Source organism: Rhynchophorus ferrugineus, unplaced genomic scaffold (genome assembly GCF_030347505.1).
Source record: "Rhynchophorus ferrugineus isolate W39M unplaced genomic scaffold, kcgeb_rfMv2 rfM9, whole genome shotgun sequence".
In the NCBI taxonomy this organism is placed as follows: domain Eukaryota; kingdom Metazoa; phylum Arthropoda; class Insecta; order Coleoptera; family Curculionidae; genus Rhynchophorus; species Rhynchophorus ferrugineus.
The window spans coordinates 4,998,575-5,023,429 of NW_027472588.1; the positions used below are offsets into that span (position 1 = coordinate 4,998,575).

The window sequence follows — 24,855 nt, forward strand, 5'->3', positions numbered from 1 at the left end:
ATTTCTATATCATTTATCAATAAAATGTGAGGCCCAGGGTTAATCAGATGATTCCATAGTATCACATGTTTACAAGTGACTCTAAAGTATATTTAAACTAATTATCAAATTTATAAAGTGACGATCACAGTACCATTCATTGGATGATTATATTGAGAGGCCTCTCTGTTACTCTACGATTATATATCACTATTCGATACTACATTTTCGATAAACCCTCGAAAGATATATACAAAAAACGTGTATCATGGGGACTGGATATTAATGCAACTTATATCGATAAATTTATTTTGACAAAAAAAATGTCCCTATCTATCCGCGTCCTCCATCACCCAACCCGGTAGGCCCAGCGCGGCTTACAGGGAATAAAATGTTTTCAAAAGCCATTTCCGCCTGAATGATCAGCTAAAAGTCCCGACCGTACTTTTACGCGGATCCTTCGGCATGAAATCCTTTTTACAGACACGGATATGAAAACTCTTTGTAAGTAGATCCTGGACGCGATGTTGCCGCATGTCCTCTCGGTTATTCTCGATAAATTAGGAGGCAACGTACGGGACCAGCACACAAATTTGTGTCGCGGTAATGAATGTTATCCTTACCTCTTGAAGGTCGCTATTTGTACCAGGATGATAGCGGCAAAACAGAAGGTGGAGCAGATGAAATATAAGGTCAGCATACGATCTCGTTCCATAATATACTGAAATCAGCAAGATAATGTATTAGTAATACTATAAATATTGTTTTTGTTTCAATGATTAAATTGTAATATAACAGGTCAATTGAAAAGTCCTTGGCCTACCATAGTAAAACACATTTTTTTGGTAATATAATTTTTTTTATTCCACATAATTTCCTTCAAGGGTGATACACTGATTATAACAATCCCCCAGCTTTTCGATATCATTCTTGTAGTACTATTTGCCTTTTGCTTCAAAATAGGTCTCAGTTTCGGCGATCACCTTTTCATTCGACGAACATTTCTTCCCAGCCAGCATTCTTTTGAGATCTGAGAACAGGAAATAGTCGCTGGGGGCCAGATCTGGAGAATATGGCGGATGGGGGAACAATTTGAAGCCCAATTCAAGGATTTTTGATGCGGTGTATTGTCTTGGTGAAGCAGCATTTTCTTTTTCTTCAAAGGCAGGCATTTTTCGGCGATTTTGTCCTTCAAACGGTCCAATAACGCTACGTAATAGTCGCTGTTGACGATCCTTCCTTGTTCAAGGTAGTCAATGAAAATTATTCCATGGGCATCCCAAAATACAGACGCTATAACCCCTCCAGTCGACTGTTGCGTGTTCCTACGCTTTGGAGTGGGTTCATCATGTGTAGTGCACTCGGATGACTTTCGATTAGACTTCGGAGTGAAATGATGAAGCCATGTTTCATTTATTGTCACATATCGACGCAAAATTTGGATTTATTACGCTTGATAATATTCAAACACTGCTCTGAATAATCAACTCGTCGTTGTTTTCACAATAAGAAAAGTCGCTTCACTCAAAATGCTATAATTCACAAACTAATTATCCTTAATTATCCGGCTGTCAAATTTATACACGCACACGGATTTAATTCTAGTAGCGCCATCTATGTGTCAGGCCGGGGACTTTTCAATTGACCTGTTAATTTTAATGTTAAATGTAAAATATGTTCATTAGTTTAATTTTAATTTCGAAAATATATATTGTACGTATTAATCCCGTACTCGTCTTCCTTGTATGCAGAATAGTAGTAATAAATTGATTTTTGAATTAGGATTTTTAAGATTAAGTTTAAAAGTTAAATTGATAAATATATATCATATAAAGTTAAAAATATCCATATTTTGATTAGTTTTCTCCATCGGAACTTTATTTCTTTATTTTAAATGGGATCTAAACCCTATGGAGACCTACGATAAGACGCACAATCAATGATCGACAAAAGAACGGTCTAATCACTAACCAAGCGCTGGCTAGTTCTAATCCGTACCTTATTCTCCTTCACCGGGTCCCTGAAAGTGAGCAGCAGCGTCCTGCAATGTTCCGTTCTCAACCTGTCGATGCTGCGGGCGTCGATGGCCTTCATCAGGTACTCGTTCACCTCGTCTTCTGGATTTTTCTCTCGCACTTCCGTCGGCTCGCTGAAGGGCCTGTTCCGGGGAATCAACAAAACGGTCGGTCTTTTAATTAAATGTCAGATCGTTAAAACGGACGCGAAGACTTCTTCGACGAATCTTTTTGTTAACGGCCTTTTACGTCCTAGGCCTGTGGGGGCGGGGGAGAAAGCGAGAATCCTTTTGTGGACGCAGAAGTTGAAATAATCGAATTGGTTTTCGGTTTATTTTAGATGAGATCGGTTTGTTAAGGTTACGAAGACGGGAGAGAGGGGAGGAGTTAAGGAATAAAGGTATTTGTACTTTATTATGTTCAAGTTCAAGATCCCATCATAAAGTAAATAGAGATTTAGCTTTATCGGATTCTTCGGAAAATTTTATTTATTATTTATTATTTAAATTATTTTTCATTTCTTCAAGTACTTTTAACAATATATCCCAAAGACTGAAAAGGGAAATACTAGAAATTAGAAACAAATCCATAAATGACTATCTGAGAAATTTAACATATCATAAAGAAACTGATTATTCACTCTGGAAAGCCACGAAATATCTGAAGCCCTCATGTCTACACAATCCACCTATAAGAGACCAATGTGGAAATTGTTGACGTGACAATCACCAAATAGCAGAAGCATTTGCTGAATATCGAGGAAAAATTTCAAACCAATCGAAACTAATATTGAATATAATTTCTCGGACATAGAAGCTGAAAATTCGATGATTGAATTAGTCACGCCGAAAGAGCTAACCAAAATTATTACAACTAACATTAATCCCAGAAAATCACCAGGCTATGATTTAATAACAGGAGAATTTCTGCAAAAACTACCAAGAAAGGGAAAGGAAATGTCCCAGGAATTTGGAAGATGGCGGAAATTATAATGATCCCAAAACCTGGAAAGTCACCAAACGAAATAAAAGCCTATTAATATATATCACTGCTGCCAGTAATATCTAAGGTTTTTGAAAAACTCCTGCTGAAAAGAATAAAACCAATCATAGAGAGAAAAAACCTAATACCAACATACTAGTTTTGGTTTATTAACAAGCATTCAACAATTGATCAGGTCCACAGAATAACAAATGTTATTGAACAAGCCTACGAAAGTATTGCTCAGCTATATCCTTAGATATAGCACAAGCCTTCAATAAGGTTTGGCATGAAAGCCTTGTTCATAAACTACATTAATCTGATTTTATGTAGTTTTGTGTAGTGAGGTGCATATAATAAAAAATTACAGCAGTGACATGTATAAACATTATTTCACCAGAAACTGAAATAAGGCCGATGGGTCCTCCTAGTTATATACCTAGATTTAAGTTATTATAAAGACAGATTGTAGGTTAGTCGGAAACGACTAGTAAGAATGTAATAATTAAACAATAAAAAATATCGTTTATTTTTGTGTACTATTGTAAGAATGTGTCGTGTTATATTTTTTATATATCTGCTGAACAAAAGTCTTAAGAACTATAGAACTGAATAAACTGGATTCTCAGAAAGCTTGTACAAAAAATGCTATTTGCTTTAGTTATAATAGATGAATGATGCATTTTTTAGTTTTATTTAATGAAATATATTATTAATATCGATTTAAATAGGAAAATAAGTACATAAAGGCTTATATCCTTAGATAAATAAATAATTTTAGTAGTTTTTGTCATTATGCCTATCGTATCCGGTAGATAAAAATTGAAAAATAGTTATAGAATAGATGTTGGATGTCCAAAATACATGTAACCTTAATATTTTATAAACTGGCGTAACTGCAGTTACAATTTAATGTATTTTAGATATATGTCGAGTTTTTGCCACCATAAAATTATTTTGGTATATACTAAGTACATTATCATCTGTCTAGTTTTAGTTCAATTGTTCTTATCTGTACATCTTTCTTAATGTGTAGATTTGGATATAGGTTTCTAAGAATAAAATGGGAAAATAATATTTTCTCAAAGTTTTATTTTAATCTGAGTAAAAATGTTAGGGGAGAAAGTATTTAAAAATGTTCTTTATTTCTTCAGTAAAGGGAATCCCAAAATTTGAGCATGTATGTAATATTAGCTCTGTTTGTTAAAAAAAATGATTGGGAACGAGAAAGTAAATCTATGCTGTTTCTTCTAAAATTTTATATAGTGTAATACGTTCATATTGTTGAAAAATCAGATACTTTCATCGATTTTAACAAGTTGTTCAATACAAAACCTTCAAGACATGTTCATAACTGTCCCCATTTAGTTGCACGTTTCAAGAAACTTTTATTCAAATTTGAACGAAAGATGTACAGCTTTTTGATTACATTGATTCAAGAAATTAGACTTTCGTCAAATGATTGGACACAGTAAAGGATTGTAACTCTCATATTCACTAAAATAATTTCGTAATCTTAATGACATTTCCAAATATTCTTTGAAATTCACATCATCGAAGCTTAATGGTGCTTGCTACTGTGGTTTCAACAAGACAGTATCATAAAGTTTAAGAGTCAATGGTGTAGAATATTTAGTTGCTCTGTTGACTAATAGATGGTATGTATTGAACAACGTATACTCAAAATTCTCAACTGAACCGATTTTTAATAAAATTATTTTTTAATCAACATTTGGGGCATTCGACAAACTTTATCTCTAAAAACTTATTGAGTTGTGTATATTTCTCTTACGACTGATTGATAACTGAATGTATTATTTTCGATAGCAATTTATTTAACAGAAAAACTATGATGAGGTAAATTAAACTGAAAATTGTGTTGCTGCATAAAATTCTGACGAAAATTCAAACTTCAATTTATTCTTAAATCCTTCAATCAATCAGGAACCAGGAAATTGAAGTTCGATCTTCATGGAGTTTTTTTTATAACAAGAAACGTCTTTTCTTAAGAACTTCTTTTCCAGCTTCTTTAATTATGTTTTTAATTTATTTCAGGTGTCTCCTGAAGCCATATATATAGTATACTCTTTGTCCTGTAATGTTTAGATATCTGATAATATACACAGTTTTTAAAGTTTTTTTTTTCGATAACGTTACACGTATTTTTGTTAGTATCATAGAATAATTAGACGAAGATATCTAACGCGACACAATTAGTTCAACTTCTGTCCTTTGACAAAAAACATAAAGGTTTTTTTCCTTGTTTTACCGAACCTTTGGCGAAAATAAATTGAGCGAATATTCACATTGTTCAAATAAATAGCGAGAACAAAATTGATTTGTTAAAAAAGTCCTCTATAAACAAGAACATATATATATAGATACCGTCAACAAAAAGAAAGGAAAATGAAATATTTTCTCGATTTCTCCTTGCTACCAGACATTATTTGTCGTTTAATATAAATAAAGCGTTCGTAAAGATATTGCTCACTTCGTAGAGTGACCCTGTTGAGAACCATGTCCCATAATTCTCATCTCCTTGGCAACGTTGCCATTCATCGAATGGCTCTGATATGAGGACGTACCCTGAAATATTCAGAATATTCAATAAATTTCATATTACTAGTATCGTATGTGCTGTCAGTAATTATTTTTCGTAATTATTTTTAATAATTTCTAAAATTAATCTTTGACTTTTATTATTTTTTTAAATTACGTTTCTAATTTAAGGAAACAATTAGGCGTAATTACTCTAAACTAATATTTAGAATAATTTTTGAATTATTAGATCTGTGAAATATAAAAAAAATTAAATATTATGTTATTATATTTTAACAGCCACAAATATAACAAAAATCTTACAGTGGCCTCTTGTCATTTTTATTAACATTGTACTATTTAAATTTAAAAATATCAATGTTTTGAAAGACACCTCTAGTCTCTAGATTCCTGGTATCTGAAATGAAAATAAAAACTAGTAGAAAAAGTACTGGAAGGATGGTTTTGTGTTGCGTATTTACGATTTTCATTTTTTGATGTATTAGCACCTATTTTCGATATGAGCACCTCTGCAACTTTACCAACTTTACTCTTTGCTTATACTTCAATTTCCGATGTTCCTAGCTGTCATTTTAGTGTGTAGTGTCCTGGTATAGGATGGGGCAAAAGTCCCGCTACTACTTTGATTGCGCGATCTTGGTTATGTGAAGTTTAGCTCAGTTCCCCTTTAACTATGAGAAATATACGCCACAAAAACGAGAAGAAATAGTGTCTGAAGGTTGTCTAATGAAATTAAAGATTTTTCACCTAAATTGATAGTGAGCGATGAAGCCCATTTTCTTCTCAATAGCCACGTCAATAAACAGAACATGGTTCAATTTCAAACATAGCATAAACATGAACATAAATATCATTACATCCACTGAAAACGACTGTACCACACCAGTATTCATGCTGAAAACATCATTGATTCCTATTTTTTTGAAAATGACCAAGCTGTTGCGTTTACTGTTACTACTGAACGGCGCCAAGACATGACTTGATATTTTCTTGTACCTGAAATGAAAGAGCGAAGACTAGAAGACATGTGGTTTCAGCAAGATGGGGCCACAGCGCGTTCAACAACTCAATTATTGAATGACGTTTTTCCACGAAGACTAATTTCGCGAAGTGGCGATTTAGTATCGCCAGTCAGATCTCCAGATTTGACAGCACCAGACTTTTTCTTATAGGGTTTTTTAAAATCGAAAATTCATGTGAATAAGCCCAAAACGATTCAACATCTTAAAGACAATATTCGTTACGAAATTGAATAAATTCAGCCTCAGATGTTGCAGGAGGTAATGAAAAATGCCTTAAAAAGAGTCGAAAGTTTCATAGCGAATCGTGATCACCATTTAGCCGATATAATTTTTCAATCAAAACGAAAAAAAAGTAAAGACCAAATAACATTTTTATGAAAACCAAACTTACTTATCTTTTCTTTGAGCAAAGTTATAGGTAATTAAAATGGTAACGTTGTACTATGTGTTGGTGTTTACGAGAATTAGTTTCTTGATATTCTATAATTATTTACTATTTAACAGTTGAAAATAGCAGCAGAAAATATGAAAATATCTTAGACTAATTAGTTTGCTCTGTATTACTGATTCCAAACACTTGAACCAAGAAAAGGGCATACTTCATCAGCGAACATCAGATCGATCAAGGAGTTTGTAGCATTATCTAGTGTTGTATCATTTAAACTTCAATGTATATATCAACAAATTTTTATATAAAACAAAAATAATATTTTAAAAGCAGAAATATCTTATAACACAAACGCTGAAGATAACTTATTAAGAACAAAAATCAATTGTACTTACCCCTCGATATGACGGAGCTACGATAAGGAATGTATCGATGTTATGGTCCTTCAGGTACGAGTTCCTGTCGCCTCCACGTCCCGGTTCGACGACATAGTCACTACCCAAACATTTCAGGGTCTCCTTGGTGATGTGAACTCTCCTGTAACAATTTAGGGATCTCAGGCGGCTTTCAGCTTAAGGACCGTGACGGAAGGGAATCGGGATTTGTAAATATACGCGCTCTCGCTTTCTGCCGGCGGATACGTGCTCCACGCCTAATATAAGGCGGCGAAAACAAAAATACGACCGCCGCATTCGGTAAAGTTAACATTGACGTACGTTCGAAGCGAACCTTTGAGGAGTCTCTCGGGCGGATATTTGATTATTCGAGCTTAATTTATTGATGGAGGCTGTTCTTATTAGCACGTATGGTGTCTCGACGACGTGTCATATATCCGGGACTGTTCCCTTATTTCCGATGCAGGCTGTTATATTACATATAGTATCTCGATAATATGTCATATAAAAGTTATCGTAAAGGGAATTATTTAAGTAAACAAAAAGACGAAGAAATGGTGAATTCAGATTCAAAAATTCTTTATGTTTATCGGTGGCCTTGACAATATTTTTCATTAAAACAAGTTTTTTATGTAAGGGTGGAAGAAACACATTTTTTGCCGAATAAGAGTTTCATATTTAACGTTTGGTTTCCCGCAAGCAAAGTCAGTTTTTTTGGCCAATCTTTAACTTCATAGAGGTTTTTGGTATCTCTGCTGTCCCACAAATAGAAAAAATAATATTTCGTGAAACCTTAGTATAGTCCAAGCAATAGAAACAACTTTGAAATCAGCGCAAACTTTCCATTTGTATTATTTGTATTTGACTAAGTCTAAAATTAGTTTCATGTTTTCATACGTTTATTTTAAATAACTGAATCTGTAATAGGTATGGAAAGATAAGGTCTTTCCTAAGGTCTAATCTATTATGGTCTCTATAGCTGCCATTATGAAGTAATACATATTTTAAGCGTAAATAGCATTCATACTATTATTAAGAAACGTAATGTATTAGACAACCACATCAACAGACAATGTTTTTAACAATGGAGTAAGAAATTCAAAACACGTAATCTAATTTTTGTTAGAAATATTCTGTCACACAGTGTTATGTGAGCTTAATGTATTGTTGGAGGTTGTTCTTAATAGCACGTATCGTGTTTCGACGACGTGTCGTATATCCTAGACTATTCCTTTATTTCGATACAGGATAATATATTTTAAACAAACAAAAAGACGACAAAATGGCGAAGGAACTTTTTGATTCAATATTTAATAGGACTGATCACTTTCTTAGTAAGCTTATTGAATCAGTTTAGCCACTTCGATTTTTTCAAAGCAGACAAATCCAATCTCACGACTATTTTAATTCATTTGTTGTCCGGGGATCATACCAGTCACGGCCTACAAATCGGTTAAATAAAATATCGCTTTTATGTCCCGTCAGGAAACCCGACGTCAGCTACAGGTATGATGAGTAAACATTGGAATTTTTCACGCAAACAACGCACGAGCGGAATAGGAGAGAAGGTCGGGCAATTTGGAGACGGAAAAACAAGGGAATGCCATCGGTTTGGAACATGGCCGGAATTAAATTTGACGTCCTTCTCTGGTGGCACGTTGCGGCATCGTAAAAGATTTAAGGAAACTTTTAGTTTGGAGCATGTATACATCACACACGCACAGAAAAAGACACACATATACTTGGATCCTGGATATATATACAAAAATGAATTCTTGTTCGTTAGTCTCACTAAAACTCGAAAACGGTTACAATGATTTAGTTAATTTCGGTTTTGAAATATTTGTGGAAGTCCGGCGTAGGTTTATATAGTGAGAACAAATGGAATAATTGTGAGAAAAATATAAAAAATAATTTATTCACCCGTGCAAAATGTCTGTATCACTGTCACCAACAGTCACAAGGCACACAGCATTGCAAGTTTTTTGGGCTATTAAATATTTATGGGTGAGTTCAAAAATATATCCTGTGGCTAAAATGGTGAATTATGATTAAAACAATCGCAACTAGAACATAATGTATTAAACGGTAAAGATCACTTCTCGGCAACGGCTGTTTGATAATTTATGAGGCTGTTTGATACCATGATTTATATTTTTTATAAATATAGGCATTTCTTCAAAATCCTTAGTGAGAAGAAAAGAGCATAATGTAATAGAAAATGATCACAGGGCACGCTATCTTTTGAAACGTGAACGTAAAACATTAAAAAAAAAACAAAATTGCAATGAAATCTACATGACCTAAATAAAGTGAGGAATTTAAGGGTCTACACATAAATTTTATTAAAATCATGAAAAACTAAACGAATAATAATAATAGTAAGAAGACATGTGCATCATATATTTACAAATTATAGACAATACGCTATCTTTTCAACAGATCAAGCCAGTATGTCGGCAAAATGACAATATTGCAATAAAATCTACATCATTTAATTAAAGTGAGGAATTGCCTCTTGGCTGTACATACAGTTTACCAAAATCATGAAAATTATTATGATAAAACCGATAATAGTAATAGGGAAAAGAAATGGGCATCATATATTTACAAATTATGAAAAAATAATTTCTTTTCAAAAACCAAGTTAAGGTCTCTATGAAATGACACTATTTTTATAAAACTACTTGGCATAAATAACGTGGGGAATATGAAGAGGCTATACAAAACGTTAGTCAAAATTGAGGAAACCTGCACTATAAAATCAACAATAAACGTAGCGAGGAGAAGAGGTAACCAGTAAATGTTTGAAATACCAAGTAAAAGTGATTATAATAAAATCGACCTGACATAAACAATGCGAAGAATACAAAAGGCTACATACAATTTTTACCGTAGTGTAGCAAGAATGAAACGGTATCATATATTAATATTATGAAAGAGCACTCTTATTTTTATAAAAATGGAAATTAAATCAAGATATTTACCTCAGTTAGAACACACAGCAGGTGTACTCGTATTTATGTAATCTATAGTTTATTGTATTTGTTTGAAAAAACTATGTTGTTTTTAAAGGGTTAGTTTATCTTAAATAGGTACTGGTATAATATATATTTTTATTGTGAATTGGCAGTACAATATACCTGCGTCATTTGTCAACTGTCTATGTTTGGTCTATTTTATTGTATAGTAATTATAATTTCATTAAAATTAGAATTGATATTAAAAAGTTTCGAGGCAAATCGTATTGGGAACTAAGGCAGAAAAATAATTAACATAATAACGTAATAACATCTGCCTCGAAAATCGTAAAAAAACGATTGCAGAAGAAGTGATACCAAGCAGCAGTTAATTGAAACTCTCATCAGAAGAGGATACCACAATTGCAAACTCCAGGAGGCCCCAACTAAACATTTGTTACAGAAATCAAATTAAGTTATAAAATAAATAATCACAGTATTGTCTCAATTAATTTAGTAACCCATTTTACCATATTTTGATGCTACATATCGATTTTAAGACATTCGTACGAATTTGTGTGTTGATTTTCTTTTGGTATTCAATCTTAACTGTCAAATCCGGTCTCTTAAGTAAACTATTATAGAAGTTTAAAATTCGTTTATTGCTAGAAATTAAATTACAAATTACTATGAAATGCACCAATTTTCGATGAGCTTGTGCTGCATTTTTGGCAATAAAAAGAAAAACTAGTGAAAGTCGAATTAATTTTGACTGAGTAGACCGTTGTACTGTTACTTTTCGAACACTCTATCATTTTCTATTAGGAAAAGCCGACATTAATTTTTCCCCAACTTCATGATGAAGTATTTCTCCGAGCCACTTTATATATAATGTAGTGAGGCAACTAGTTCATACAGATATATAGACCCATAAGGGTCGTCTAAACCCTGAAAAGCTGCCCGGTTCACACAGGAAATCGGATGAATATGTATTGGTTAGCGATGCGTAATCTAAAGCTGTCCGGAACCAAATTACAAAAGCAAATTTTAATAATGTTGTGTGCGTCGTTATTATCAAAGTTTAAACTTCGTGAGGGCTTAGATATGTTTACATTAGCGCACGAACGGGAATTATAGACGATGCTAAGTACTTCTTTATAGGGGAAATCGATGAAACGAAATCGAATTTACGGAAAACGGGAATTGTTTTTGCAGCGGAGAAACAACAGACTTGTTTCGTGAATGTTTACTGGTATGCGAAACTTTAATGGTGAAATAGGAAGCGTCTCCGGGAACCGGAAACAGCTCCGGGCGAGTATCCGAAATCCAACTTCAATCAAAATAAAACGATACTAGAACAGCACTTAATGTGGTAAATGATTTTAAAAGGGGTTTTATTGAAAACAACCATTGTTCGTGGTTAAGCAACGCAAATCATTTATTAGTTCAAATTTATCTTGATCTCTGGAGAAGACAAGCTTGTTAATTTATTCAAATTTTAAGTTAGTTTAATGTTATAATTTTTATAAAACATAACTACAATTCCAATTCGATTTCTCGTTTTTTTTTGGGTACAAGTCAATTTAAAATATCCACAATCTTTTGTAAAAAATGTTTAAAAGCTATGGAAATTTATATGAAAATGGTAAGCTGGTTTGCAACTTGTTTGACTTGAACAGGTCTTGAAAACTAGTCACGTGAAGGCTGTCCAAAAATTTCATCAACACCATAAATCGTAAAAATAAGGAATTTTGTAAGATCGTGAATTGACACTGCTCCAGTAATGCTATATATTACTCGGAGAATTGGCAGAACAAGAGAATAATTTCAATAATATAAATTAGATAAAGGATAGTATTTTCACTGTATTTTTTTTTCTGCTTAATTCTGAAGAGTCTATTGGAGATATATGATGAAAATATATCTACAAATTGCTTTGGCATTTTGTTTAATTTATATATCAAGGTCTGGCGTTAAACTTTATCGAAGGTTTGTGCCACGTCTAGGAAAACTGCAGATCATTTTTGTTTTTTTTTAAAGAATGAATTTACGATAACTATATTAGCGGATGACTCTTAGCACTGGACAAAACCCAAGAAGCATCCATAAAAATACTACAGGGAGCTAGTGATCAAATAATAGATTAAACCAAACAATGGAGAATAAAAATAAATGACCTTAAATCTGTTCCTATTAATTTTACTAACAAAAAACTCACCAGTCTTGAAACTGAATGGTGCTATAGTACTATGTAGCTATGTAAATAGTGCTAAATATTTAGATATAACCCTAGATGTTAAATTGAAATGGAGGATCAGGTCGAAAATAAATTAGTCGAACTCAAAATAAAATATAAACACCTAAATTAGCTCCTTGTAAGAAAATTCACCATGCTAATTTAAAATAAGATACTTGTCTACAATTAAACGGTGTTCAAACCAAAGTGGCTGTAGAGGATAACAATACAAAGAAAATTCAAGTGTCCCAGAACAAGGAAGTTGTGTAAGTACGCAATGAATATTTGCATCGTGATCTGGAAATTCCTACTGTCTAGGAAGAAATTCTAGGTTTCCTGGGAAACAGAAAACCAGACTAGCATAAAAACCAAGGGGTGCCTCAGCTACAGCATGAACGACCCTTGGAACTTGAACTATAGATTGTCACTGGATAGACTATAGTGTGTAAATTGTAATAATTCTGTTGTTAATATATTCTGTTGGAAATTTTTAAAAATAATTTTTCGCATGCGTGGATTCTTTCAACGAATCTTCTTTAATGAACTCAATTGTCTGAAACCGTCGTTTTTGAAGTGGCAATATTAGGTTCGGGAAATGGAAAAATTTAAACCGGACAACCTCAAGTTAGTACAGCATTTCATCGGGTTTTTTTTAACGAAATTGTATAAAACTGAACTTTATTAGAATTTTACGGCAATTCATTTCATACCCAAGATAGTAACGATAAAATAATAAACGGACCTAAATTATATTACTATTAATATAATGCATGTTCATTTTAACGATTTTCGAGCGGTACCTTTTTAATTTGCTCTATGTTATTCGTGTTCTCTTATGTTTATGAAAAATTCATTGTTTTCCTACAAAAACTCTCAAACTTTCCTCTTGGCTGTATATAAAGTTTACCAAAATCATGAAAACTAGTATGATAAAACCGATCATAGTAATAGGGAGAAGAAATGGGTATCATATATTTACAAATTATGAAAAAAATAATTTCTTTTGAAAAACCAAGTTAAGGTCTCTAGGAAATGACACTATTTTTTATAAATCTGCTTGGCATAAATAACGAAAAAACCACCCGATCGATACCCAGAAAACGGCGTATTACAATCAAACACCTGACTATACCGAAGCTCTGCCACCTTAGCCGCTGACTTATCTGCTCCCACTGTTTTCGGTTGCTATTATTACGCCGTCTAATTACGGGAGCTCGCTACAGATTAACGCTTCAGCCAGACGAAGCGGGTGAGTGACATGGATAATGGTATTAGCTGGAAATGGGTCGTAACTCCATAGTGTACGCGCGGCTTATATATGAGACAACACAAATTGAATGTCATTCTCAGGCTAGAAAACAAATTAAAATGCTGTGTGATGGTCGTCATATACGAACTGTAGTTTTCGGAAGGGGAATGTTTTAATCAAAACTATTTTTAACAATAAATTCGTATTTTTGGATACTTTATTATACCTAGTCATAAACAATTTTCTATACATTGACGGGCTCAGCGAAAACTCTGCGAACTTTCGACTGGAATTGACTACCGACTGTTTAGTAATTGACTACTTTTCACTATCGACTGTCTCAGTCGCTATTTTCGGTCCGACTGATTTATTACTATTTTCTATCGATTGTTTCAGTCGCGTACTTTAAGTTACTATTTTTGGTTCCACTAGTTTCATTCAACTGATTTTTAACATTCTGGCTTTGTCGTTTTAGCCGCGATCTTGATAAAAATGTACCGAATTTATGCGTACATAGATTTATATGTAATATTGGAATGTTTTAATGATTAAAAGTTAAAAAAAGGTAAATGTAATGATTTTATTTCATTCTAAGCAATGTTGTTTAATATTTGGTATTATTTGTGGTTATTCCCGTTTTGTTGGAACTAATAAAGTGTGTCCATTTTATCGGAAGGTATATACAGTTGTGAAAGAAAAACACGACATATGCGAAAATTTCATCCTAATATAGATTAACAAAATTCCAAAATAAGAAGAATCGTTTGTCCTCTGTTTTTGGACCTTTGCAATCAGCCTTTTCAGATTCATCATATAAACATCAATCAATCCGTTTTTTATTTTAATAATTTCAATTAATTTGGTATCTGGTGGACTCAGAACAACTTAGAAAAATATTAAAACTAATACGCTTTTCCGAATACCTTAACGTTTCAACGTTATTTGTGCAATATTATTTTTAGTAATTAATAATTCATCCCCAGTTTAGAACACGAGAAAAAACAATATCTTTCAATTGCGCTAAATATAAAAACTATTTCCCATCCACATTTTTGTATAGATTATTTATTGATAGAATAATAACGGTTCCGGAATATTTAACTAGAATAAGCTCCGAAAAAATAAGACTGTCTCATCAAAAATGTATACCTATCGATTCCAAACCAGTTTGTTTTTGCTAAAAAGAATATTTTATTGTATGTATTAATTTATAGTAAAATATGAGGTCCAATATTAGCGATATGGTAGGTAACAAATCTTAGTATATTCTGATGTATTGGAAACATCTATTTGATAGTGTTTACCTAAAGGAACTCGTTAAATCTCCTAATGTTGTTAAGTTGGCTAAAAAAGAGGTTTATAAAAATTGCTTATGGGAAGAGACAGAAGGCAGAAAAGTTTATAAAAATTACCGGTACATATATCAGCGTTCAGAGTTCAGAGTATGAAAATTATATGAATCAACTCGATTTATATTCATAAAAGAAAACGACAATCCATGCAACGATAGCATACTAAATTGCTATACAAATTTTAAATCTTAAGATATATGATATGATATTAACAGATATCAATTCGTTTTCTGTAAGTACACTTTTCACTATGTAACTAACAAAAAATATATGTATTATATGTCGCAATAGAACCGAAAATCTATATTAAATTTTGATAGAGTTTGTAGTTTTCATCATACGTGAGATAAACAGTAATCCATTAATTTTTGGAATGTACAATTTATTCTGTAATCTAAAAGCTTAATGTCTTCTTTTATAAGAAAAGTTACAAAAGTTGCGTACGTACGCACGTAACATGTCAATTGAAATGTCTCCGGCCTGACACATAGTTGGCGCTACTAGAATTTAACCCATATGTTCTTTAGTTAGTCATAACCCTCAAAGGATGCGTGTATAAATTTAAGAGCTGTCGGATCATTAGTTTGTGAATTATAGCATTTTGAGTGAAGCAACGTTTGTTATTGTGAAAAAATGGATGAAAATAAATTTCCCCTATTGATAAAATATTGCTTTTTGAAGGGAAAAATACAGTTGAAGCAAAAACTTGGCTTAATATCGAGTTTTTGGACACTATCCCAGGAAAATCAACCATCAAGGATTGGTATACTAAGTTTAGACATGGTAAAATGCGCACCGAAGACGGTGAACGCAGTGGATACCCAAAAGAGGTTGTTACCGACGAAAACATAAAAATAATCCACAAAATGATTTTGAATGACCGTAAAATGGAAACTGAATGAAATAGTAGACACTATAAAGATATCAACTGAACGTGTACATCATATTATTCAGTAATATTTGAGTATGAGAAAGCTCTGTGCAAAGAGTGTTCCGCGCGAGCTCACTTTTGACCAAAAACAACGACGAGTTGATGATTCGGAGCAGTATTTGAAGATGATCAAGCATAATAAACCCCAGTTTTTGCGTCGATATGTGACAATAGATGAAACATGGCTCCATCATTTTTATTGTATCAGTACACTGTATCAGAAATCCATGAATTGTGCTTCGAATTGCTTCCTAATCCACCATATTCTCCAGATCTGGCCCCCAGCGACTATTTCTTGTTCTCAGATCTCAAAAGAATTCTTTCTGGGAAGAAATGTTTGTCGAATGAAGAGCTGATCGCCGAAACTGATGCCTATTTTGAAGCAAACGACAAATAGTATTACAAAAATGGTATCGAAAAGTTGGAGGGTCGCTATAATCAGTGTATCACCCTTGAACAGAATTATGTTAAATAAAAAAAACTAAATTTGGTAAAAAATGCGTTTTACTGTGATAGGCCGGGAACTTTTCAATTGACCTGTTGCTGTTCTGAATTAGAAACTAGTATAAATAAATTCGATTTCAAAACATAAAATAAAAAAACGAAAAGATTTTTCTCCAACCCGTTATGTCAAACCTTTGACTCAGCTATGTTTTGGCGAGTTTTGCGAGACCAAGTTTGAAGCAGTTGGACATATAAAGCGCAATAAAAGAAACAAAATCGTGACGATATTTTTTATGATAAGATAAATTTTTGCCGGACAAAATACGAAAATGATTGATGGGAGCGCAGATTCGGGTCGGGTTAATTTAATCGGACCGCCATTGTCAACTTATAACGAGAGACGGTAAAATGGAAATCGGAATGTCTTACCCTGGGATGCCGCCGCTCTCCATGTAATTGGCAAGGGTGACGTCGTTGGACCATACGTCGAACTGCCACTTCCTGAGACCCAACACGCCGCAGTGGACCCGGCCGGTGTGGATGCCGACTCGCATGTTGACGTTGACATTCATCACGTCCCGAACTAATCTGAAATTTAGATTGCCATGTAACGTCGCCTACCACGAATTCTGTCTGATATGGCCTGTCGAACTTATCCTATGGAACATTCTGGTAATTAGTAGGAAATATTTTAAGTGCATTTTTAAAAATATTGTATGTATATATATATATATATATATATATATATATATATATATATATATATCGCGGTTTTTATTGAATATAATTTTCTTCGAATGGCAGCTGCACTGAATGTTAGTACGGACACGGCTACTAAAATATCTCAAACAATAAAAACAATATATTCAGGGGTCAAATATACAAAATGTATAAAAGTAGTAAGTAGTATTTTCAATCAAATTCTAAAGTGGAACTGTTTAGTGGAACTTCCAGAGATTGCTTTTAAAAGAATACAATTTTTGAAAAAATAACAAAATTAAGGAAGAATTATTATATCAATTTATAAATTTAAAAGATCCATATTTCAGCATGGTACATTGGGTCGCTCGTGGAAAGATGATAATAAATATACTGTAAAGACAACACAAGTTGATAGAAAACGCTAAACGTTGGAATAACTATCGATTAGGTTTTGTTAGTCATAACATTTATTAATAATTCATTGCTGACATATAGTTCTTCATGCAGGAAACAGGAATGCTTTTATTCTTGGTGCAGAATTAGTGTCTTCAAGTCCAAGGGTGACTACCATGGAGAAATGACCCATAACTTGTTTTTGCAGTAATTTGAAAATCAGCTTTTAAAGAAGTTGGAGGAACCATCAGTTATTCTTAAGTACAATGCATCCTTATCTACCATACATATAGTACACTGGTAGGGAAAATCCCAACAAATGCATCTACAAAGGCTGCAATTAAGGAATGGCTTAAAGTACATAAAATAAGTTAGGAAGAAATCATGTTAAAGAATGAACTACTTCAAATTTTTATTCGGTAAATATTCGGAGCATGTGTGTTACTATTAAGAATAAACTGAACATATGGTTAACATGTATGAGGAGAGATATAATACTAACTAATTTGCAGATATTGCAAATGCACTAAGGAGAGTGCAGTGATTAAATGTAGTTTTATCAAGGAATATGTATACAGGTAGTAACAGAACAAACTAAAGGGAAATATAGTAATATCATAATGACTTTACAGGGATACATTGCACCGAAAGAAACAAGAACTAAGCGTTAAACAAAAATATGCTCTCTAATGAAAATAAAATAAATTTCTCAGATATAAAATTGTTAATTAAGTGGATTAGGCCTTTCGAAACCACGCCTCAGATGTTTTTAAGGTTAGAGATCGCTCACTGTAAGTGTCCAACAAGAAACGATGACCTCCAGAGACCCTTTTGTATTGATTAAATATGAATAGATATGCGTGTCGTAAATGCAAGTTTTCAGGTACGAAACTTGACATTTTTAAAAAGGTATAAATCTATTACGGTGTTAAATTATAACACCTATAGCTTTGAAGCTTGATATCAGTAGAATAAAATGACATATATGTCAAATTATAATATTGCATATTTAAGCCTAGAGATATGTGTTAGAAAAACCGGTAATGACCTTCCGGTACACCTGATACATCCAAACAAGATTGTTACAGGAATAGAAACAAAACTAGGCGTAAAATTAAGATCTAATTACATTTATGTCTATGTGTAGTCAATAATTATGTCTTCAAATATGATACTAATCAATAACTATCCTAATATAATTACTTCATCCCCTCCACCGTTACACTAAATCAAACAACGTACATTTTCTGGCTCCATCCAACCGGCAAACTCGCCTTGCCCTTAACATAAAGACGAAATAGTATGCGAATCTGTCTGCGTGGGAGTACGTAGAGAACGCCGAAAGCAAAATATTCTTTCCTGGGAATACAGCACGCGCAAAAAAAATGTTGGGTTTTGTTGGCACCGGTCGCAGAATAAACGAGGGATTATACACTGTTAATTAGCGACAGAGGAATGATGGATGCGATGGAAAAAAAGGTTTATGTAGCGAGAAATTACATTATATGAAGATAACTGAAGATAATTGAAGATATATTTACATTGTTTTCAATAAATTTTTAGTATAAATATATAATTTTGTAATTGTAGAGCTTCTTTCATTATTTAAAAGACGCTGGAAAGAAGATGGTAGTGCTGGCATTTTAGAAGATTAGTTATTTAACTATTTTATATAATGCGTTAATTAAACCAATCTAGTGAAAACAAAAGCTACTGGAATTAGAATAAGAGAAAAAGACACAATGAGTTAAATATTTATAAATACTTTCTGTGGCTGTAGTGAGTAAACTTATTGTTTGTTTATGTCAATCAATACTTACGATAAATTTATTATTATATGTCAACAGTTGTAATTGATATGAACTTATTAATATTTACTTATATGAAGTTTAAATTAACTGGGTCTTTACTGTTATCTATTTATTTCTTTTAATGTTAAAACAAAATGAAGGATGGTTGCTTTTTTAATGTGATTCAAAAGTAATTGTAAACTTATTTGTCTATTAATGAATATTCTTTTAATTGAAATACGTGTGTTCGTATCTCATTAAAAAAAAACATTTTTTATTACGTCACCATAGGAAGGGTTGGGTTAAAATACGTAAAGTAAATACAAATACATATTTGGTATTTAGAGCTACCGAGAGATCCTGATCAACGAATTGAGTAAAATTATGCAATCCTAAGGCTGGTGAAATTGAAGATTTTTCGTCTATATTGATAATAAGCGATGAAGCCCATTTTCTTCTCAGTGACCATGTCAATAAACAGAATAGTCGGTTTTGGAGAACACAGAATCCTCAAACCTAATTCATGAAACATCATTGTATCCACTAAAAACAACTGTACCGTGTGGTATTCATGCTCGCATTCATGCATCATTGGTCCCTATTTTTTTGAAAATGCATCGATATTTTGAATAACTACATCGACTTTTTCCACGACAGACAAATTGCGGGAATAAATGAAGCGGATGAACCGATACGCTTTCCAGCAGAGAGGTTAAAGTAAGGATAAACAAATAAAAACCTGCGGACTTATATCTCAAAGTCTCGTAGGCATATTTTTAATGTGGTTTCATTTTGAGACTAATTAACTTAAATATTTGAAGAAATATTTGAGGCCTATAAATTCGTAACCAACTTAGTATTATAGGAAAGTTTTACTATTCTACTTCAGTTTAAAGAACTTCACATACCAAAAAGGGTCTATTCCTGAAGAGCCTTAAAGTATATATCGTTCTTTCGTGATGTAAGCTGTAGTAAATTGCCTGAAAGTTGGGAAAAATAGTGGCTATCAATATACAATACTTTGAATAAAATACACTTTGCTGATTTTTAACAACAAAGCATTATAAAAATTATTAAAAAATCTTTCAATCTGATTTGTAAACCTATATGAAGAATACGTAAAGAAACTGAGCACTAAAATATTGCTATCTTAACAATAGTTATTATTATCACACAAATTAGAAACGAAAAAGAAAGGACACACCGTTGCTTTATAAAGAATATTTGACATTGTAAATTCGTATAGTGAAAATTTGAAAATACGAAGCAAACCACGCAAAAAGTCCATTTTAAAGAAAGCGGGGTAACAATGTACCAGACGGCATAAGTATATTAAAAATATGAACGGAACGCCGCACAAAAGAAACCCGAATGTCTACGTTCGTCTAGTTGGCATTGGAATTTTATACACAAATTTAACAAAAAGGAAGCGCGAGTCGAGGCATTGTGGCGATGGAAAATTATTTCGAGGTTTGTAGGTTACGTGGCGGAGATGAATAAAGCGATGAAGACCTCCGCATAAACGGACATTTTTATGCTGACGTCGCGGGCGGTTTCGGCCTGGATTCGTTTTATAAATATTATGGATTTGGATGGCTTCGAGCTGTTTGAAATCCGGTTATGTGGGTTACGGTAAATGTTTATTATACAAAGAAAAACGAACAGTTTTATATCCAAATACACGCCCATTTCGTTGACACATATACATAATTGATCGTTGATAAGTTTAAGGAAAGGAAACGAAAATACGTCCACTTCTAGTGATCCTCTTCCAACTTATGTGTCCAAGAAAATATGCAAAAATATCAAGATATAACAGCTAATATCTCTTTGTTTGACGAACGTTGTTTATCGCTAAATACATTCCATGATTGATTAGATTCACATAATCATCAATACCATAGAAACATCACTAGAAAGAAATAAAGTTTGTTATACAATGTCTTTAGGTTTTCCTCAATCTTTCGATAAAGTCTGACATGAGGGTTTAAAGTATAAGATTAAAATGCTTCTCCCTGATAACATTTTCAAATAGTTTAGTCATATATAACTATCCGATATTCTAAAATCAAACAAGAAGATGCCTATTCTGGCTTGAAGATAATACAAGCAGGTGTGTCACAGGGAACTGTAATGGAACAGTCCTTTATCTGTATTATACATTTGCAGATGATACTGTAATCCTAGTCATTGGAGATAACAACACTGAATCAAGTGAAAATGTACAAACAGTTATTGAGAAAATACAATGCTGGACAGAAAAATAGCACATCAAAATGAATCATTAGATTCACATAATCATCAATATCATAGAAACATCACTAGAAATGAATAAAGTTTGTTATACAATGTCTTTAGGTTTTCCTCAATCTTTTGATAAAGTCTGACATGAGGGTTTAAAGTATAAGATTAAAATGAATCAAACAAGAAGATGCCTATTCTGGCTTGAGGATAATACAAGCAGGTGTGTCACAGGGAACTGTAATGGAACAGTCCTTTATCTGTATTATATATTTGCAGATGATACTGTAATCCTAGTTATTGGAGATAACAATACTGAATCTAGTGAAAATTTACAAAGAGTTATTGAGAAAATACAATGCAATATTTTAGCAATATAATATACAATAGCAAGTAGATCCGTATAGAATATAATACAGCCAAATATCTGGGCATGACCCTTGATGTTATACCCAAGTGAAAACCACATATTAAGTGAAAGAACTTAATCTTAACCACAGAAAATGTACTGGTTATTATTTAAATATTCTGTCTGGTCAGTATATAATAAAATTTTGCTTTACTGAAAAGTCTCGAAACCAGTGAGGACCTATCGTGTCGAACCATGGGGTTGTACCAGCCAAAGCAATATAAATATCATACAAATATTCCAAAACAAAGTATTATGAGGTATTGTCGATGCTCCATGGTATATCTTTAATGATAACTTGGACAAGGACCTGAAGGTAGAAACTGTCGAGGTTCTTCAGCCCTTAAATAATGATGGTTTACTCTGAAGACTCAGTTTCGAAGTTTAGTTAAGTTATAAGTACAACTCGGTGTATTGAAAACAATGAAATAGATCTAAATCGAGTAGTCCAAAGTGTTTATATATATAGTATATATATATATATATATATATATATATATATATATGTATAATAGATTTTATATTATATGTATAAGATAAAGTCCAAAGTGTTTATCGTAGAATAAGTATTATGTAATTATAAAATCGTATGAAATTAGGATACAAAGAAATACCTCATTGGTGTTAATTTTACATAGATTGCTGTAATAAGTAATATAAAAAAATATCAATAATTTTTTGTCGCTCTTGCCAACAAAAACAAATAACCCACACATAATAGTTAGTGGTTGGTTCCAAGTGGCCTGAGAGTTTAAAAGACCATAGCAGCTATATATCTCGTCCTCCTTCAAGTGGATTATGCGATACTTTGTTAACAGCAGAAAATATAGTAAAAAATATAGTTTTTGTTCAATTCCCTTTCCAAAAATATGCAGTGGGTGTTCATCTGAAACAAGCAGACGTACATTCCTATAACCTATCAAACGGTATTCTTGGACAACACGAAAACTGTATGGAATATATGGAAATGCAAAGGTACGAACTATTTGATTTATAAATCCGTTATATAAAATTCCTTTTATACTTTTGTACTTCCGCTACACTACACACTCGGTCCATAATATTACTTTTGAGTCTAAATCCCCACTGTTCTATATTTTGGCGCTTTCAGAGCAAAATATTTACATGTCAAAACCAGTCTCGATACGCGAAACGTTTTCTATTTTCACGATATCGGCGGCGCTACGACCCGAACTGAGTGGATTCAAGCCGGGAAAACAATTAAGAAACGTTCCCTTTGACATTTTATTAAGTGATTTTATTTAAGCTCCTTGGGTTTCGGATCGGAATCGGTCTTTTTATACCTCGGATCCGTTAAAATATATTTCTATTGGAGATTAGTTTCTTGATTGATATAGATATGGTATTTGAGTGTAAACTTTCATGAGGCCTCTATATAAGAAATATAAGGTTTGATAGAAAAGTATAGGGAGTACTATAAAGAAATTCAATAATTTTGTAAGCTTATGCAAGTACCTTTGTATCAACGATTGTTGCCGCCTTTTTTGTTTATTATCACCTACAGATCACCTGAAAAGAATGTTTCAACCCCATACCTACCTAGCTATTGGAGATAACAACACATTGAATCAACCAAAAGGCTACAAACATTGCCAAAATACAAAATTGGACAGAGAAATGGCGTATTAAAATGATTTTTCAATGATTTCACCAACAAAAGAATCAAGCACAAGCCAGCATAAATAAATCGGCAGCAAGTCCCATATGGAAAAGTATCTTGGCTTGCCTCTTGATGTTAAACTTAGGTGGAAGCCACATGTTAAGAAAAAATATAAAGAACTAACATGAGTTCTAAAAATAGATGTACCAAAAATGTACTAAAGTACCAAAAATTTACTGGTAATTGGGTAAATATTTAGCACTGTCAACTATAGTGTTCAACTTTGGTGTTGTAAAAGCCAAACCAATACTAAGATTCGGAAGAGGTAGAAAGAGATGTTGATGCTCCATGGTACATTCGTAACGATAATATCCTGAAGGTAGAACTGTCGAGTAAAAGACACTGTTGAGAAAAAGAGGGTAAAATTATTTGTTCTAGTTTAGTGAGGTTATAATGAAAAATTAATGCACATCAAAAACAGTGACTTAGATATTATATAGCTCAAAATGTCTATCGCACTCTAATATAATAAATACCTCGTAAAATTAAACCAGTAGCAAATTAGGATAAAATATATAGCTTAATTGTATTAATCTACCAGATTGTTATAATAAATAATTTAATAATTTTTATTTAATTTTATAACGTTACATACAATATCCAATAAATACTAAAATCATTTTAAATTACTACAACGTTCAAACAAAACCATTGTTTGCTGTACTATTTCCATGCAATTCTTGGGAAATGATACTTTGAAAGCTGTTTAGCATACTATGAGACTTTAGACATAGTTGAGAAAATCACTTTCAATTCTGCAACTGCCATCATTAGACCTTTCTAACGATCTATCGAATAACTTAAGTTTATATTTTTTAATTGTTATGTTTCCACTTAAAATATAATAACTTATGCTAACTAACAATGAAAACTTTAAATTATGATATTCGGAGTTTCAAACTTTCATCAAATTACCTAAGAGTTTTTCCATTATTAAAAGGCGAATCATATCGTATTAAATTATGTTATGCATTAAATATTATATTTATTTATTCATGCCTTCCCTGCATTAGTTATTCAAAAACAGACAGGTATTTTGATATAAACCATGCTTTAACATCCAGCCAACTTTTCTTAATTTAATATTTACCCCGAACTCTGTCGTTTATATCAAATACGTCGAACTTC

The 24,855-nt window shown here is 32.5% G+C and overlaps 1 protein-coding gene across 3 annotated transcripts in view; it reads right to left on the reverse strand.

The window, feature by feature from the left end:
• LOC143201942 (adenylate cyclase type 6) overlaps nucleotides 1-24,855 on the reverse strand; it is a 294,077-nt gene that overhangs the window by 31,274 nt on the left and 237,948 nt on the right. For 2 of the 3 annotated variants that reach the window (XM_076413158.1, XM_076413159.1), the window contains 5 exons: nucleotides 16,941-17,099; nucleotides 7,340-7,481; nucleotides 5,467-5,561; nucleotides 1,978-2,167; nucleotides 603-700 (listed from right to left, as the gene is read on the reverse strand). In XM_076413158.1, the coding sequence (XP_076269273.1) occupies nucleotides 603-700; nucleotides 1,978-2,167; nucleotides 5,467-5,561; nucleotides 7,340-7,481; nucleotides 16,941-17,099 (684 nt within the window). The remainder of the gene's footprint in view (nucleotides 1-602; nucleotides 701-1,977; nucleotides 2,168-5,466; nucleotides 5,562-7,339; nucleotides 7,482-16,940; nucleotides 17,100-24,855) is intronic. The other variant, XM_076413160.1, reaches the window with a different exon arrangement.